The sequence below is a fragment of the Leuciscus leuciscus genome (genome assembly GCF_965113295.1).
Source record: "Leuciscus leuciscus genome assembly, chromosome: 18".
Lineage (NCBI taxonomy): Eukaryota > Metazoa > Chordata > Actinopteri > Cypriniformes > Leuciscidae > Leuciscus > Leuciscus leuciscus.
Genome location: NC_138742.1, coordinates 23,698,675 through 23,718,425, shown reverse-complemented (window position 1 = coordinate 23,718,425; position 19,751 = coordinate 23,698,675). Strand labels below are relative to the sequence as shown.

Sequence of the window (19,751 nt, the reverse complement as noted above, 5' to 3'; positions counted from 1 at the left end):
CGCTCACAGATGCCTGTTAACACTTCGGTTTGTGATGATGCTGTTTTAGCACTTTCCTTCTTCATAAGAAAATCTGTCATTACATTTCATCATTCCACACTCTTAAAAATAAAGGTTCTTTACTGCCATTGATGGTTCCATGAAGAATCTTTAACATCCAATGAAACTTTCCATTTCACAAAAAGGCTCTGTAGGTTCACACCTAAGCGTGTTCGCTCCACAGGAACCTTAAATGATTTCAGTTATACGCCTTTTGGGGGAATAAGGGTGTGTTCACACTTGGTAGGTTTGGTTGGATTAAAACGAACTCTGGTGCGGTTGCTTTAGTGCGGTTCATTTGAACCCTGGTGCTCACCAAACAAGCAGACCGAGACCCCTTAAAAGATGGGTCTCTGTCCACTTCCAAAAATGCTCTGATGCGGTTCGAATGATATATGAACACACGGACCAAAGACATGTAAACGAACCAAAAAACGGGACATGATATCACAAGATGGGACCCTAAAAAGGACAGAATGCTCAAGGATACCTGTTTTTTCTCACTGTTTTTCACCTGTTTTTCCACTTCTCATCAAAGTCACGATATGTCCCATCACAGTTCTGTACAGGCATCAGAACCGCGTCTCCTCCCGGCAGATCTTTGTGTGTGTAATGGAGGGATTCCTGCCGCTGTTTTGACTCCTTTACACGTTTTATAATCTCTTCACAAGATCTCAGCTGGTCAAAATACCATCATATGTAGGCTACGCACATACAGCGGGCGCATTTAGCCCAGTACACAGCATTGTTTTGGATGTTCGGTAAGTTCTGTCTCAAAATATATGTGATAAAAGCCGACCAATCAGGTTTTGAACATATGCCTTTAGGTTCAGTATCTTAAATGACGTCGCTGTCGACCGGCTTACGTCACTTCAGGGTTTCTACTGGTGGTGCGAATGCAACCATGAAAATGGCCCTAGGGGAAAATATAGCTCTCTGCAGAACGCCCTGGTGACTAGTTAACTGAGTTCCTATAACTACCTAGTGCGAAAGCACCTACTTAAAGTATACTGTACATTATATATATATATATATATATATATATATATATATATATATATATATATATTATGAATATATTACTAATTCAATCATTTACTTCTTTAGAAATATAATCCTGTGATCAAAGCTGAATTTTCTGCATCATTAGGCCTACTCCAGTCACATGATTCTTCAGAAATCGTTCTACTATGATGATTTTCTGCTAAAGAATAATTTCTTATTATCATCAGTATTTGAAAACAGCTTGATACATATTTTTCTTTGATGAATAAAAAGTTAAAAAGAACAACATTTATTTGAAATAGAAATAATCTTTAACATAAAAAATTTATTTTCTGACACTTTTGATCAATTTAATCCTTGCTGATTATTATATTATATCATATTAATTATATTATATATTTATTTATTTATATATAAATTAATTTATGTTGACGCACCTAATGACATATCATGACATATGTCTTAGAATTATGGATATCACTTATGGTTTGATTGTAACACCCTGATTTTACTTTTAAGGTCTGACCACTTTTGCATCAAAGGACTAATTTGTCTACACAACTAGCTCAGCATGTAGTTCTCTTGCCCACAGCTCTCAGAGGTGCGCTAACCTTTTATACTCTGCTCGATATGTCAAAGAATGCTTCAAGACAGCACAGGGAGACATATATAATCATGACTGAGATCTGATTTGTCCCATAAGATTATCATCAAGTTCATTAAAAGAGTCTTAAATTTAGATACGATGCACAACATCACTTCACACCTATTTACACATTAAACGTGTCTTCTCAGTTTGCGTGAACTTCTTGCCCTTGAAAATGGGATGAAAATGAACCATTTTGGTGAAAGCCTAATTGAGATAAAAAAAACATTTTGGGGTGTGCAAGACAGAGCATCAGAGAAATACTTTATTCAATACTTTATATATTTCATATATTATCTATATATGAGTCTTAATTTCTTAGATGATCTCCAGCACACAAACCAGTATGCACTGAATATTTCATTCCCCTATCTTCTTAAGGACATTGTTTTAAAGTCAATATGAAACGGATGTTGTGATGATCTTTTCTTCCCTATTGGGACGTATATCTAAATGAAGCGTCTTCTCGGACTTGATTTTGTCCATTGGGAATTGGTTGAATGGTTGTGGTTTGCAATTGGTCGATATCATGCGAGTGACAGGTTGTCCCGCCCTCACGCCTAGAAACACGTCATCAGAGAAGAGAAGAGAAAGGAAGCTATTTTGATTCAAGTCTAGGGCACGTGAAATAAAAAAAATGATGGTGTGCATGGATAAATCATTTATAATAAATATTGCAATATTCCATAAAAAAATTATTTCATGGTGACTAATAGCTATACTCACTTTTATAATCTCAGTCTCTTGCTCTTACTGAGCTATGTAATCATATTTTAAAGTTCCTTGTACAGAACGCATAACATTACATGAGGTTCGCATAAAGGCCGCTTTCTGAGGTGGGCTATGACTCATCATCAGCTTCTCTTGTGCAGGCTGGTGCAAACACTTCTTCACCTGGGTGTGTTTATTGCCAAACACAGTGTCTGATGAAAAGGTCTGGCCCAGAAAGTCCTTGATATCTCTTTTCTCGCATCTTTCACTTCTTTGGGAGGATTTGCATAAAACGTTATTGTTTTAGACTGACTGTGATTGCGTTCTTAAGAAGATGGTGGAATTCTCCTGTGTTTGTTTCAGTGGCTTGAAAGGCAGTGTCAGCGTTTCACTAAAAAAGCTACTTTCATTTGTGCCGCTGTCGTCGCTGATATGAGAAGTTGTCTTTTAAGAGTAAGAACTTTTAAGAGTAGATGAAACATAGAAGGAAAGCACAAGCTCAGACATTAGCCTAGCTGACAGATCTTGGTCGTAACTGCTTGTATGTATTTTGACGTTTTATTTTTTTGTTGCTTATTCAGTATCCACCAAGAAATTTGTATGAGTTGTGTGTGATATTCTATCTTGACATGCAGTGCACTAAATTCTTCATATAGGCAGCATCTGTAGATCACCACAGAAATAAATCTAATGGTTATTATACATTTTATGTTTTTTTTTCTTTCCACCAGGATTTTGCAAGACCTTTTTTTCTCCTTCTCATTTTTGTGGCTTAAAATAACTGAATTTGTTGTATCTTTTCTCAAGAATTGCAGCGATATTTGTAGCGTTTTTGTGGTGAAAACCAGCAGTAATCGTGATTCTTTTGGTGTGATATAATTGGTGTTAGTGACAGGAAAGAGTACAGAATCTCCAGATGAAAACACAGCCCAAGAAGAAGCAGAAACAAGCGATAGAAGCATTGCTTAGGCATATCTAAAATAACACAATCATCAAACATTAAACAGCATATAAATCAAAACTGCCTAACGTTACTGAATGAAATGTCTACCCAGCTTTGGAGGTGTTGATGGACTCGATCTACTCCATCTATGTTTTGATGATCGTTCTGAATCCGATCTGGATGTAGTCTTTGACAATACAGTGATTTTCTCAGCTTTTTGCTCAAAAGGCTGCTTTTTTTGCACTTTTGGACATGTTTGCACTTGTCTATTGCAGAGTCTCATGCATGACGCGGGATTCTAAAAACACAGCGCTCACGTTAAAATAAATTGAACTTTTTAAAAACGCGCCTCGAGACCTTGCGTTTTTTCCCTCCAGTCCACTGTCTGCGTCTTGCGTTTTTCAAAGCAAAAACGTGTTCTGGGTAAATGGCCTTTACTCACAATCAAGTGTTGATAAAAAAAAGAAGGCATGAAGCTAGAATACAATTTTGTTGTTGTTGCTTAAAAGCAGAGGCAACAAAATATTCTGGGGGCCATTCAATTATGTCTAAAAATGATCAAAAATGCTGGCGCTGACTGGCAACTTTTTTTCTTTTTTTAAAAATGCTGACGGGGAAAGAGTTAAAGGCTGCCATTGCAAAATCACAAAATCCTGGATACATTTTAGAAAAATGAGACAACCATGTTTACATTTTGTTGTTTTTATCATGAAATACAATAGTCACTAAGTCGTTGGTTGCTGCTAGGTGTTTTGAGTTGTGGCTTGCTGGCAACTAAAAAGCCCACCTCTTTATGATATTTTGGTACCTTGATATGTGACTTGGGTGCCTCCAAGTCTCACACTTACTTCAATGTAAGTATGTGAAAAGTAATATCATACTCTCCACAACAAACCACATAATGAGGTGTCAGTAGCTCAAATGTGTGAGACAGTTAGGTGCTGAAGTTCAATACTTAGGTTAAAGGTGTTTTCAAATCCCTAACCCTAAGTATGAACAACAGTAATAGTGGTTCTTGCCTTCGCAAAGATGCTAATAAGTAACAACAACATTGTTGCTATAATTCCCTCATGCGGTGGCTTCTGCCTTTAAAAATCCTTAGGTGTCATTCCAGCTTGAGATTGTCTTTCCTCAATGCAGACTAAGGTATATGCACAGCATAGTGTACAAGAGGAGACAAGACCTGACCTTGTCAAGCGCAGTTCAGCGGCTTCCAGCTCTCCTCATGCGTGAAAACCGAACACAACAACAAGCTCAGCGACCTCCCCAGGGATACAACACAGAGCCGATAAGGCGTATGACAGTCTGTCTGTCTTTTTAGTTGTGTGTATATATCTGAAGCAAAAAGTTGAATATTTTTTAGGTTGTGTGTGTGACAGTGACAGTGAAAGCGAGGAAAGTAGAACTGTTTGATTTCTTACAAAGCAGAAATGTCTCAGTCATACGGTTTGATTACTGCAGCACTCAGAAATGAGCTTCACTGATTCCCTCTCATGAGTATAAACTTTTCCCAGGATGGTGGAAACAGGCAGAGACCCCAGCAATATAAACATGCATATTAATAATAATATAAATTACTATATGTGACCCTGGACCACAAATCCATTCACATACATATTTGGAAATTGAGATGTATATATCATCTGAAAGCTGAATAAATAAGCTTTACATTGATTTATGGTTTGTTAGGATAGGGTAATATTTGGCCGAGATACAATTTGAAAATCTGGAATCTTGAGGGTGCAAAAAAATCAAAACATTGAGAAAATCGCCTTTAAAGTTGTCCATTTATGTTCGCCATTGTGACATATGACATACAGTAGGGCACATATATTAAGCTACTATAAAAAAAAAAAAAAAAGTAACTATCATAGCTCAGGAAATTTTACAGTTATATACCAAATATAGCAAATGTGTCTCAAATGTTTGTCCTACATTAATAGAAAAAACACACACAAGTGAGTCAATTGTTGATGTAAAGTAAGTAATATTGAAACATAAAATTAATGCGAATGGCATAGCTCAGATTAATTGGTATATCTGATAAATGTTTGAGTTCAAATTGAGATACTGAAGTTTGGGATCTGTAAGATTGTTTTAAAAAATGATGCATTAAATTGATCAACATTTACAGTAAAAACATTAAAATGTCATAGAAATGTTTTATTCCAAATATATCCTGTTCTTTTGACCAAATAATCCTGAAAAAAATGTACCACGGTTTCCACCAACATATTAAGCAGAACAGCTGTTTTCAACATTGGTAATAATCAGAAATGTTTCCTGAGCATCAAATCAGCATATTAGGATGATTTCTGAAGGATCATGTGACCCTGAAGTCTGGAGTAATGATGCAAAGATTCTGCTTTGATCACACTTTTAACGTATCAAATAAATGAAGCCTTGGTGAACATAAGTGACTTCTTTCAAAAACATTAAAGAATCTTACCGACCCCCAACTTTTGGATGAAAAGAGATTTTTCTTTCCTGTGGGAGGCCATTAGACTGAATAGGGGTTCAAATTTTAATCGCTGTAATGCACAGTCAACAGATCTTAGTATCTTGGCTCTTCTGAGCGACTGAGAGAGGAAATGTAGTTAATATCGAATGCAATGCTGTTGGAAAGTGCAGGCCTCACTCTCTGCATACCTGAACCATCTAAAATATTTCAGAAGCTCATTTTTCATTCATAAGCTTGAGCGGAGCTGCCTTGGATGGATGGCGTAGCTCAGCTAAACCTGAGTTTATTGTGCTGTTTGCGATTCAATGAATTTCAGAGAGTGAACGGTAAGTGAAACCATGACTGTAATGCTGTTTAAAGGCGATATAGGATGGAGTCAGGGGAAGGAGAGAAAAAGAGAGAGACTGAGTGGGAGTGAGTGAAGGGGAAACAGGGGAGGTGGGAAAAAACAACAATGATGAGACACAGAAGGATGAAAATGACTTCAAGTGACTCACCAGAGAGTCAATGAGGATCTTTAAAGAGCAAATATATACATTTGCCAATGCGAACATTAGGGTATATTTCTATTCTGAACCATTACACGCCCACATCATTCAGAAGTGGCCTTCAAGACGCATTTGTGATGCGGTTATCAATGTGTCATTCTGTGATTAGCTTGACGTATGCAAACATTTTCAGCATATATTACATGTAGCATGAGAGTCAAGCAATTGACGCTGTTCTTGCGCTCTCATGTCTATATTCTCACGCAGTGAAAAATCACTGAGCAGAGAGGACACGGACAATGCGCTGACAGACAAGACAGAGCAGGTTGCTATTTTTGATATGAAACAAAGTCTCAGCTTTCAAAATCACAAAATTTAAACAATATATACCATTTTGGAGTGACAGTTCACTGTAGCACTTCAGTTCTAGCAGCACGTGAACTGATCATCTTTTCCATTTTACTACTAGTTCTAGTTTACTACTAGTTGTATCATGTATCATGTCAAAAGAAACCGTTTTGAAATGTATCATGTCTGATGTAATCGCTCAATCAGTGTTTCAACCGCGGATAAAACAGCTTGTAAACAATGTCACGTATAACGTTACCTCAGAAAAGCTATTTAATGTCCATAAACTGTATAGTTGGCTGTATAGTGTATAGTTAATAAATAAATAAATAAATCAATATATATTTGATTTGATATATTGATATTATATCAATATATAGCTGTGATATATATATTACATATTCATTATATTTTTACTTTAGGACCACTAAAAAGTTAATAATGTTATAAAAATGACCTTATATGCAATTGTATACAAATCAGTTCTAATTAACCTTTAATAATAGTGTACCGGCTGACAAGGTTCCCTGTATAGTTTACAACATTAGTTGTGAAAGATTATTTCCTTGAAAAAAGATTTTCTTGATGAGCTGATCATGAAGGTCCGTGCCAAAGGTCATTATATGAATTTAAATGGATTATGAATATAAATGGAAATTCTCAAAATATTAACCTGTCTGAGGTTGTCTGAAGGTTTGCTGCCTAAGGTGCATGACTCTTATGGAGTTTCCAAGTAAGACTTCCATCAAAAATTCAGTGATATAAGCCATGCTGAGACAGGTGGCCTGAAGTTGACCTATAACTGTGCCATATAAATCATGACCAAGAAAATGTATTTGCTATTGACTTCCTAAAGCGGTAAAAATAAAAAAAAGAACATTGAATGGGTACATATTTATACTAATTCTTATGCCTTACTGTACAAGTACTAGACACAAATATATTTCTAGTGAATATTCATTTTTGCATCAACTATCTGAAGAACTGATAAGAATGTAAATGTGTACCTTGAAATCCAATGCAAGTCGCTTTGGATAAAAGCATCTGCCAAATGCAAAATTATCAAATGTCAATGTCAAATGCATTGGAGGCATTTAAAAGTGAGAATGTGACTTTTCCCTTGCCTGCCATCTTTGAGCATTTGTCCATGAGGCCTTGAATTTTTTAGATTTCTTGGAATAGTTATTTGACCCGATTTAACACCTTCTGCGTTATATTACAGACCGAAAAGAATAACTGAAAGGTCACACAACTGATTCCTGCTCAGAGGACAATGTCCATGGTCTCATATCCAGAATGCATTGCTTGATATGTTCAGATTTTCTTTACCGCTCAGTTTTTTTTCCCTGCTCTGACGTCTCTTAACACAGAGACTGAATCATCACAGCTTGCTATTCTAAGTCGATTTCTAGCCCTAGATGTCAGAGAATGCACAGCAGAGGTCTGTTCGATGTCAAAAGCTACTGTTGCTTTTTCTAAGTAACACTGGCCAAAGCTTCGAGCTGTCTCAAGTCCCTTTAAGCCTCGTCAGAGACTTGTTATTTAGTCTGTTCCACTTTTAGCATCTTAAGGAGGCTACACCGCGGGCACTTGTCTTCTACCAGATGGCTGCACAGTTGTTGAGCCAGGGGGTGAACTAGGGGGTTTATTTTGTTGGACTACAGTAACCGTTCATTTCTCACACTAAACTACCTGCTCTTATGATTAATTTCTGAAAACTGATAGTTTGTATTTTCATACTGATTGTATAAACTAATATGTGCCTGAAGAAAAGGTTCTTAATAGAACCTCAAAGGGTTCTGTCAGGCACTTCATACAGTATATAGAACATTTTAGGGGGTTCCATCATGGGATCGTTTTATGGATTATCATTTTATGGAAAAACACCAGCAAATTAAGGAAACGTCTTCATCAGTTTGACAACACATGTGCTGCAGATGTTCTGCAACCAAATACAGAAATGTGCTGCAAATACTCACAACCCGACCAAATACAGAAATGCTCCGCAAATACTCACAATGCGACCAAATACAGAAATGCTCCGCAAATACTCACAATGCGACCAAATACAGAAATGCTCCGCAAATACTCACAATGCGACCAAATACAGAAATGCTCCGCAAATACTCACAATGCGACCAAATACAGAAATGCTCCGCAAATACTCACAACTCGACCAAATACAGAAATGCTCCGCAAATACTCACAACTCGACCAAATACAGAAATGCTCCGCAAATACTCACAACTCGACCAAATACAGAAATGCTCCGCAAATACTCGCAACGCGACTAAATACAGAAACGCGCTGCAAATACTCACAACACGACCAAATACAGAAACGCGCTGCAAATACTCACAACGCGACTAGATACAGAAACGCGCTGCAAATACTCACAACACGACCAAATACAGAAATGCTCCGCAAATACTCGCAACGCGACTAGATACAGAAACGCGCTGCAAATACTCACAACACGACCAAATACAGAAACGCGCTGCAAATACTCACAACGCAACAACATACAATATATAATATGCAAATCAGCATATTATAATGATTTCTGAAGGATCGTGTGACACTGAAGACTGGAGTAATGATGCTGAAAATTCAGCCTTGATATTTCACAATATTACTGTTTCATCAATTAAATGCAGAGAACAAATTAGTGAGAAAATTTACTTCTTTCAAAAACATCTTTCACAAAAATCTTACCGACCCCAAACTTTTAAACTGTTGTGTGTGTGTTTCTGTTGCAGTCCTGGATAGAAAGTGGCTCTGAATACAGATCAGAGACCAAATTGCCTTAATTATCTCAGGTCTATGTTTAGGGCCTGCTTATGCTATTGAAATTTGTGTCGGTTTATACTGGCTATAAATAAAACTATAGTGTGTATATATAGGCTATACTGTTCTCAGGACAACCCCAAACAGCACAACTAGCACCTCATATTGCAGGACCCCCTGGCCCGACCACTTACAATGAGGCCCACGTTCATGTGTCTGCTATGATTGCATCTTTAGACTGCAGTCATTGATGAATTGAATAATATTCTCAATCTCCCACTTTCATCTCTAGGGTGACATTACAATAACAAGCTCTTAGTATCTATCTGCTGCAGGCAAATGGGTTTTGCCTGCTGCCTGTTTATGTGGTCAGCATCTCCAAAACAAGCCTCAGAGGACAGACTGTATGCAACTCCATTACATTTACATACGTTTACTTAAAGCATCTCCCAATGCCAAAGAGCTTTATTAAATAAAAGCAAAGTGTTTAGCCTGAGCTGGAAAAATGTATGAGTCGATATGTATGGATTTGAAAACAGCCATAAATTAGGTATTATGGACCACATTAAATGGATAGTTCATCCAAAAATGAAAATTCTCTCATCATTTATATACCCTCATGCCTTCCTGAGGTACATGCCATTCTTTCTTCAGATAAAAACAAAATAAAGATTTTTAGGAAAATAATCCATATCTGTTACCCCTTTTCCACCGACACGGTTCCGGTGCGGATTCCCGGCCTGTCCCTGTACTCTGAACCGCAAAACAGAAGTGCCGCATAGCCGAGAACAGGCTTTGGCTCCAGAACACGACCCATTCTGGTGGAAAAGGGGTAGTAATGCCAGTGAATGGGTGCCACTCGGTTGACGCTTGAAAAATCCATACGACCTCAGTGGATGAATTGGTGTCTTCTGAAGAGAAATGATAGGTGTAAGAAAAATACTATTTTACTAATACCAATATTTTTTCATTTCATAATTTCATGCCTTCAAGTGGACTATATTAATGGAATAATGTAGGGAATAGTGAATGAGGGTATAGGGGGCAATTTTGAACACTTTGTTTTAAAAGTAGCGCGGAACAACAGAGCCACTTCTCGTGCGCAACTTCACAACGCACTTACGTCAAACGCTTTGTGTGACAAGTGGCACCATTCACTGGCATTATTATTCTCTTAAAAAATCTTCATTTGTGTTTATCTGAAGAAAGAAAGCCGTATACATACATACATGGAACTGACATACACAAAAAAATGTATCTTATATACGTATATTTAATCCAGAATGGGATTGATATACAGCATATTCCTATAAAGCAAAATACAGTTCAAATTGAAGGTAACAATGACTTATATAATGTAACATTTGTGACCCTGGACCACAAAACCACATGGGTACATTTTTTACATCATATGAAAGCTGAATAAATAAGCTTTCCATTCCATGTATGGTTTGTTAGGATAGGACAATATTTGGCAGAGATACAACCATTTAGAAATCTGGAATCTGAGGGTGCAAAAAAATCAAAACATTGAGAAAATCGGCTTTAAAGTTGTCCATTTATGTTTGCGATTGTGCTGCATTCACTTACAAAAATAATTTTTTTATATATTTACGGTAGGAAATTTACAAAATATCTTCGTGGAACATGATCTGTACTTAATATCCTAATGATTTTTGGCATAAAAGGAAAATCGATAATTTTGACTCATACAATGTATTGTTGGCTATTGCCACAAATATATCAGTGCGACTTGTGACTGGTTTTGTGATCCATGGTCACATTTGTATAACATATAATGCTCATTATAGCACATTTTTCTGATCCTGGCTTCTGATTGGTGAATACATGAGTTCCAATATTGCGTCTAATGGTACACTATGACTATATTCACAATATACCGCTGTCTCTCATTTCTCATTGCTTATGACAATAATTTATTTATATAAATAAAAAACATCTAATTGTGTATAAAAAAGCATTTTGATGAACAAGAATCAAACAAGATCATTCAGATCCAACGCACATATTAATATCAGGTGTGAAGGGGGCCGCAGAATAAAGGAGTGCAGATTTGCTGACAGAGCTATAAGCAGTATTTGCCAATCTGCAATGTTAAAAAGGGGTTTGTAGTGTCTCTCAGTCTCTTTGTTGTCTGGGTCTGTTAATCGCACAGATACCCTCCTCTTTAAAACCATGTTTAAAGTGTTTTCAATGAGCCGTGACAGAGATAAACGCCTTTGATAAAAAGAACTGAAACTTCTTAAGCAGCCTAAATCAAACCAGGCAGGATTACTTAACATGATCTCCATTTTATTTATTTATTTACCATCTACAAACAGTAGAGCCTGGAACTAGAAGTGTTTCAACCATAAAATATTAATAAAAATGCTACTACAGTAAAAGTCGGTGTGTTCTATAATGTTGTCTTGAATTGTGTTATATATTGATTATTGTATTAATATCTAGCAACTAAATGATTAGTTCATCCGTTTAAATATGAATGTATATGAATATATAGTATCATGACAATTCTGTCACTGTTTAAAATTATGTTAATAATGATCTGTCAAGCTTTATAATTATTATATAATATTTTTTTTCCTAATGTTGTTATAGGCTGATGTATAACCAACCTCCGCTTAGTGATCTACCCATAATGCACCTAAAAAAATTTACAGTATTGTATCATGATTGCTACTATAAAAGTGAGAGTTTTCTGTTTTGTAATTTTGTCCTGTATTGTATTATAATGACTATTGTATTAATAGACACTATATGCATGAGATATATGTCCATTGGGTCACCGTGAGTCTTATATCAGTTTGGCAGGTGTTTTGAGATATTGGTAACGTGGGCATCCGTGGCACACATCCAGCATGCAGGCCTATGTGCTGATTGCCTCTCTGTTCACAAAACGCTGTGCTTTGCTCTTCTGTCGCTTACTTCATGAATAACTGCGCTGATATTCATTCAATCATTGTCAGATGTACTGGATTCTATTTTCTTTCATACTCCTTTGAAAATTGTCTCTCGCTTTTACAACCGCGCTTCTTAATAACATGCATTGTGTAACAGTAACTGTGCCCACCATTAATATTAGCTAATATTGAGTACATTTACATTTTTATTCTGTTTTCGATTCGCAACAGATTGTCCAGTGCAACACCAACCCCTTGTAACGCACCTCTCTGGCCTGCACTGAAGAAAGGGGTAGTGTGCTTGATATTATATGTTATGAAAGGCCGGCCCCTGATTGGCTGCTTGAGGTCTTCAGCAAGCGCTTCCGTATAGCAACAGACCCCCATTCCCCCTCCTCTCTCCGTTTCCCCCATCCTCCCTTTCCTAAGACAGTGGCGGCCCCTCATACGGCGCTCGGATTCAGCCTTTTGCTCTGCATCTGGAGGAGCAGTAACCATAGTAACAGCTAGGCTTTGCTGACCCTGGCTTTGCTGACTCGCCTCGCCGCACAGTTTTCAGGCTTGACCTGGATTCTGTGTTGCGCTGGTTACTTGAGCAGAGACGCTCAGTCGATTGACCCGGTTCTTTTCTTGTATGGTCAATGGTTCGGAGGACCTCCGTGCATGTGGTGCGCGGCGCAGCGCCTCTGGGTTTGTGACGGCACCCGCTCGCTGCCCCTGCCCACACTACACTATTTCGGTAACTGAGTGTTTGGCAGAGCGTTGACTCATTTGCTCTATGAATGGCGCTTTTCCTGCGTGTGAATATTTAAAAGGATTAGGTCTAGCCTGCTGAAGGATATGATGCTGATGTGGGTTTTGTAGAGGCTTTGTGCGGTAAAATATACAATTGATGTATATATATGCAGGTGATTAACATCTGCTTTAGCTCAAAACTAAAACAGAAAAATCCCATAGAAAAATAAATGAAAAGTTCTAAGAGGCACATGCTTTGTAATTACATTCTTTTTTTGTGTTGGGAAATGATGTTATCATGTTCATTTTCCCAAAAGAGAAAGACAGTAAATAAAAAATAAAATAAAATAAAATTGACTAAAATAATGACCCTACATTATTAGAGGATAGATGCTAAATAAAATTAAAATTTTAATTCTAAAATTAAAATTCCTAAAATTAAATAACAATTTACATAAATATTAAAGTATTTAAAGTGCTTCTAAAATGAGTTGGAAATCAGTAGGGAAATCAACAATCCAGAGTCAATCCTGCAATGACAAACAGCAGTAGAGCCAAAATCAAATTAAATAATAATAAAAAACTATATATTAAGGTATTTAAAGTGATTCTAAAACGAGTAGAAATAGAAAATCAGTAAAAAAAAATCTGAAGTCCAGAGTCGGTCTTGCGACGAAAACAGCAGTTGTTTAAAAAAATAACTATAAATAATAAAAAACAGATGCAAAATAAAATTAAAATAAAATAACAATTTACTTAAATATTAAAGTATTTAAAGTGCTTCTAAAATGAGTTGGAAATCAGTAGGAAAATCAACAATCCAGAGTCAATCCTGCAATGACAAACAGCTGTAGTGTTAAAATAAAATAGAAATAAATAAAATAAAATACAATTTTTGTAAAATATTAAGGTATTTAAAGTGCTTCTAAAATTAGTAGAAAATCTGTAAAAATCAGAAATCCAGTCGGTCTTGCAACGACAAACAACATACAGTAAAATCAAATCAAATCTAAAGTATTAAAGTATTTAAAGCGCTTCTAAAACATCTAAAACCTCAAATTTGATTCAGTGTGGTCTTTGAAGTTCATCTGACTTTCTTCAGGGGTGTCAGGGGTGTCCAAAACGTTTTTTAAAGAGTGCCGAATACTTCTCATTCATTTTATATAACTCATAATATATATATTAAATATTAAAAATAAATAACTATAAATGTTCAAAATCCGCATCATCTGTTGTACCGTTGGATGTCACTGCTCAGTGCTGATGGTTCCTGTCTGTCTTGTGTGTGTTACAGATGTGATGGAGCAGCAGAATGTGCTGCGCTCCAGCTGTTTGGTGAGTGGAGTCCACACCCCTCCCATCCGACGCCACAGCAAGCTGGCCACACTGGGGCGCATTTTCCGGCCGTGGAAATGGAGGAAAAAGAAAAACGAGAAGCTGAAGCAGAGCTCTACAGGTGAGACAACCGGGCTTTGTTGCCCTTTTATTTGTCTGTCTTATATTACTGAAAACATAGTGAAATTGATAATACAGATGGATATTTTGTAAAATGTTGAGTGATTTAAAAGTACCATTTATTTAAAAATAATAATAATAATAATAATAATAATAATGAAAATAATGTTTTATTTACAATGCACAACTGAGGCAATTGATAAAGATTTATGAATGGGAAAAATATTGCAAGACATTTTTCAATGATCAATTCAAATGACAAAAATGACACAAAATAGTGCGATAGAAGTGGAAAACAAAGCTAACAAAATGAGGGGTCTGTGAACGATAAATATATGGATGATTATGAGTGATAAGATGATTTTAATCTTTGATAATGCTAATTTAATAACACTATTGAATGTAATCTTTAGCAAATCTTAAAATGAATATGAATTTTCCATTCTGTACATTATAATTCCGTGTTGCCTAAATTCACTTGTAGAGTTTAAAATGTCTGATTTTAGTTTTTATTGTTTAAATTGTCTTTTTTTTTTTTTGACAAAAAAGTATTGCATTTTAATATCGACCATAGCATGAAAATAATGATTGGCTTATATCGTCCAGAATTTTTAAATCAATGCATCCCTAACTAGTACTTTATACATTTTTATAGAGATATTAACTTAGCTTGGGCTGAGAGAAAGAGGACCAAGAACAGACCCCTGGGGGACACCTCAGATAACAGGACTGATGGAGGATTTGTGTTTCAGAAGAAAAACAAACTGCTGTTTGTCATTGAAGAACTGAACCATAGGAGAGTTTCCATTTTCAGTGATGCCAACATCTAAGAGACAGATTCCAAAGACTTAAAGACTTGAGGTCCAGAAGGAGTTGAATATTAAACACCCCTGATTCAGCAGAAAGGAATAGGTCATTTATGGCCCTGTGGAGAGACGTCTCTGCTATGTAAAGGACATTATTCTGCTTTGAAAGGCTTGTATAGATTATAAAAAAACTTGCGACTCTAATTGAGGGGAAACAGCTCTGTTCAGCAGTGGTTTGTGATAGGTCTGTAATTATTTAACACAGAAGGACCTAGACAAAGTTTCCTGAGAATTAGGGTGTCAGCAGCAGTTTTTAGTTTTAATGGAAAAGTACCAGAGGCAAGAGATATTTTAATCAAGCGGGAAATGAGTGAACTAATAGCAAACAGCTGTAGAAACAGTTTAGTTACATAATGAGACAAAATCATCATCCAATTTCTACTTTCAAAATCCAATCAGGTTTAGCAGAGGAAGTGATAAACAAATCATAGTGGATGCATGCAGGGAATGAGGGAGGATTGCTAGTCTTCTGATAGTGTTAAGATTGGGAATGAGTAGGAAAATTAGTTAGTGCAATCCAAAGTCAATCCTGTTGTTCTAGAACCCATTTACTCTCATTGTTTGGATTTTTTTATATATATATATATATATATTATTATTTTTATTTTTTTATGTTCCAAAGAAGCAAGAAAGTCAAACAGGTGTGGAACCACTTGAAAGTACCCTTAAAATATGTGAGAGTCTAATGGTAAACATCTTAGCGTTTATGCAGACCCAGGTTCATATCCACCAATCCAAATCACAAATGAAGTTATCCGCATGCGATTATTGTTGTATGTAATAAAGTAGCTTTAATATTTTGTTCCACTGGGGAAAAATTGACAGATGTTTGCAGACTGTTATTGGACTGACCATTTTATTTAAAGTAAAATTACAATTACACTCAAAAAACATGTAGGCCTTAATTTGTGAAGCCTAAAGATTTATATGTATTTGATTGGCATTGACATTTTCCATCCATTCAGATTTCACAGTTTTAACGTAAACTATTCAAATTGATGCAATGCATATTTGTCAGTCATACATCTGCTCTCCAAAAAACCATGGCATAGTTTATTAACAATTTACATACATTGTATTTTATTAATCATTATTTTCAACATTTGCATCAACATTTTACATTTTTAATCAAGATGTATTAAAATTGCTTGGAATCAGCATAAATTTGTTCATTGTTTTCAGTTAAAAAGTGAAAAGTGTTCAAATATGGCTAGTTGTGGAACAAGCAAAATGTATGAGATTGAAAGAAATTTTATTTATTGATGATAAATATGTAAACATGGTTGTTGTGTATTTAAAACATTGTTTATTAGTACTATTACAGAAATCTTCCCTGTTTATTTTTCATTTATGTATGACTGACTTGTATGCATCACATAAAGTTTATTAGTTTGTTTACATTAAAACTGCAATCCAATTAAGGCCATTTTTGGAGTGTAGACTGTAAAGTGGCTCATCCCTACAACTCTGAGGTTGATGGGACGTGCCCCTCGGTTTGAATGGGCATGACGCTGGATAGCACACCCATAGAGAGCTCAAATAACATCCACGAATGATGACCATGTCTCAAAGTTAAAGTCACGAACACCTACCAATATCATGTCAGCCAGAAGATGACACAGATGGAGCTACGTGAGCGTGTGTGAATGAAACGGGTCGTGCGTACGTATATCAGAATCAGAATGAGCTTTATTGCCAAGTATGTTTACACATATGAGGAATTTGTCTCAGTGTCAGAAGCTTCCACAGCACAGACAGAATGACAGCGACAAGACAATACAAATGCATAATATGTAATATAGCGATATGTGTATGTACAGTATGTTATAACTTACTGTATGTTGATGAGTGTTTGTGAGTTGAGCAATCTAATGCTGTGTTCCTCTGTGTGCAGATGTGGCCTTGGCCTGTGGACTTCATTCTCCAGACCACGGCTCTCCCATCCGGGGCATCTCCGATGCTGAGATCCGGCTGCCTGGCTCTCAGGGGCCCATTCTCAGCATCAGTAGCATGGAGTACCTCAGCTCAGAGCAAGACAATCTCCCTACCAGTGAGTGCTCTTCATACGTATATTTATATATATATAATTTATTGTCCAAAATAGAAGTACTGTACCACTGTTGCTCGGCCAATAGTAGGAGTTTGGGGCGGGGCTATCTGGTTGACTGACCAATGAATGATAGGGGAAGTGGCTGGGACACTCTTTACTGCATCATATTTAAAGTGACACACTTTAACAGAATCCTTGACAAATACACAATACACAAATATGACCAATGAACCACAGTTTTGAATTGCATTCCTAATTGTCTAAGCTATGATTTTGTATTTCCTATTAGTGGTAGATTCTGTACAGGACAACGGGACAATGGAAGAGCCAAATTCAAATGAGGAAGAGGAGGAGGACGAGGAGGCGGTTCCCTCTGAAAATGAGAATGAAGATGTTGAGGAAGATGAAGACGACGGAGAGGAAGAGGAGGAAGACGAACCGCAGGAGCAGTCTCCTCCAAGCAGTCACGGCAATCTCGTTTCTCAGCTAAGCACGGAGGAAGGTGTGTTCATTTTTCATTAATGAAAATCAGATAAAATTTGATATTGTGGTATATATATATATATATATATATATATATATATATGAATGTATTTTTTGTTTCCACAGACCCGGGTAAAGTCGTCGCATCAGTGCCTCATTCAAACTCTTTTCTCCAAAAAGAACTGTCTAGAGTCTCTGATGGCCCCAGTCCTGTGGTTTTAAGAGGGCATTTTACTAATTCTGTGGGGTCGCCGCATATAGGTAGCATACATCCGCCGCTGCCCCCTAGCTGTATAATAGAAGAACTACACCGAGCACTGGCATCAAAGCTCAGACAGGAAAGGTGAGGATGTTAAACCCATCATTCATTTTATTTGCTTGATTTCAGAATGAATTTTTTGGAGGTTTAAGAAGTATTTTTCTGTAAAATTATTGTTAAAGTGTTTCTTTCTTTTTCTATTTTAGCATTGAGCGAGAGCCAAGTGGAGATGGTGAGAACAGAAAGGAAGCAGAGGAAAACAAGGAAAACGTTCGACAAGACAACTGCTTCACTGACGCTTCAGGAATAATCTACGACATGGACGACTGGAACGAGTCTGTCATTTCTGGTGGGTGAACTGCACAACTATTAAAGAGGCTATATTATGCCCTTTTACTAAGCCTTGTTTTGTTTTTGGGCTCTACTAGAATAGGTTCTCATGATTGAATGTTAAAAAAACATATTTGACATTGTTGCAGCACCTTACTTCCCAGTCTGTCAGTAACGCTCTGTTTAGTTCCTGTCTCTGTGAAGCCCCTCCTTCTGAAAAGTGCACTGTGCTCTGATTGGTCGGCTGGATCAGTGTGTTGTGATTTGTCAACCGCTTCAAGCGTGTTTTGGAAATGTCACGCCCCTTACCATAACCTCAAGTTTCAACACTACTAACTCACCTCAACCAGGCCTCGGCTTGCATCTTATTTTTTTGGTTATACCTTGTGCGGGAATTATTTATAAGAGGAATATTGTGACGTGTTTATTCCGGAAGAAAACTGAAGACTACAATTGAAGTGTTTCAGGGAGTTCAGAAACCGTGTTTACTGATATAGAGAATAACTCCCTTTGGAACGACTTCATGCTTTATAACTTTGCAGAGCTTTTTTATGCTCAAACAGCAACATTGTAGAAGGTTGAAAATGTAAAGAAGTGTAATAGATCCTCTTTAATGCAATGCCGTAATTCCTTTGCACATAACCATGAGACACTGCAATGATTTATTATAACTAGAAGATCAGGTTGAATTTGTGCAGAATGTTTCCCATGATATAGTCATTGGATCAATGTGTTTTTTCATAATACAAGTGGCAAGAGAGTCATTTCTGTCTGGAAATATGGAGCACTTTAGATTATGTCATTAAGTAATGAATTCTATGGCAAATGTGTGCAGGCACGTTGCCAAGGAGGATGAGGAAGGAGCTGCTGGCCGTGAAGCTTCGGAATCGTCCCAGCAAACAGGAGCTGGAAGACAGGAACATTTTTCCTACGCGGAGTGACCAGGAGAGACAGGAGATCCGTCAGCAGATCGAAATGAAACTTGCCAAGTAAGTCATAAATGTATGTTGACTGTACTGTATATGCAAGTAAATAAACTATTACTGCCCTCTTCAGGACATTTTTGGAAATACTTGAGAATGTCATCTTCAGGGACTTGGAGACTGCTTAATCATTTTTTTGTTTGCTTTACAAATCTGTTATCATCTGCATACACTGGCAACCTTTATTCTAATAATCATTTAGCTACTAATTTATATCCATTAATTACTAAGTCAAGGGGGA

At 36.7% G+C, this 19,751-nt stretch overlaps 1 protein-coding gene across 1 annotated transcript in view; it reads left to right on the top strand.

Annotated features, from left to right (window-relative positions):
* The window catches only part of phactr3a (phosphatase and actin regulator 3a), a 34,779-nt gene that overhangs the window by 4,931 nt on the left and 10,097 nt on the right, over nt 1-19,751 (top strand). Inside the window, exons 2-7 of the mRNA XM_082144411.1 lie at nt 14,379-14,540; nt 17,300-17,455; nt 17,745-17,957; nt 18,065-18,281; nt 18,404-18,546; nt 19,363-19,516. Coding sequence (XP_082000537.1) covers nt 14,379-14,540; nt 17,300-17,455; nt 17,745-17,957; nt 18,065-18,281; nt 18,404-18,546; nt 19,363-19,516 — 1,045 coding nt within the window. The remainder of the gene's footprint in view (nt 1-14,378; nt 14,541-17,299; nt 17,456-17,744; nt 17,958-18,064; nt 18,282-18,403; nt 18,547-19,362; nt 19,517-19,751) is intronic.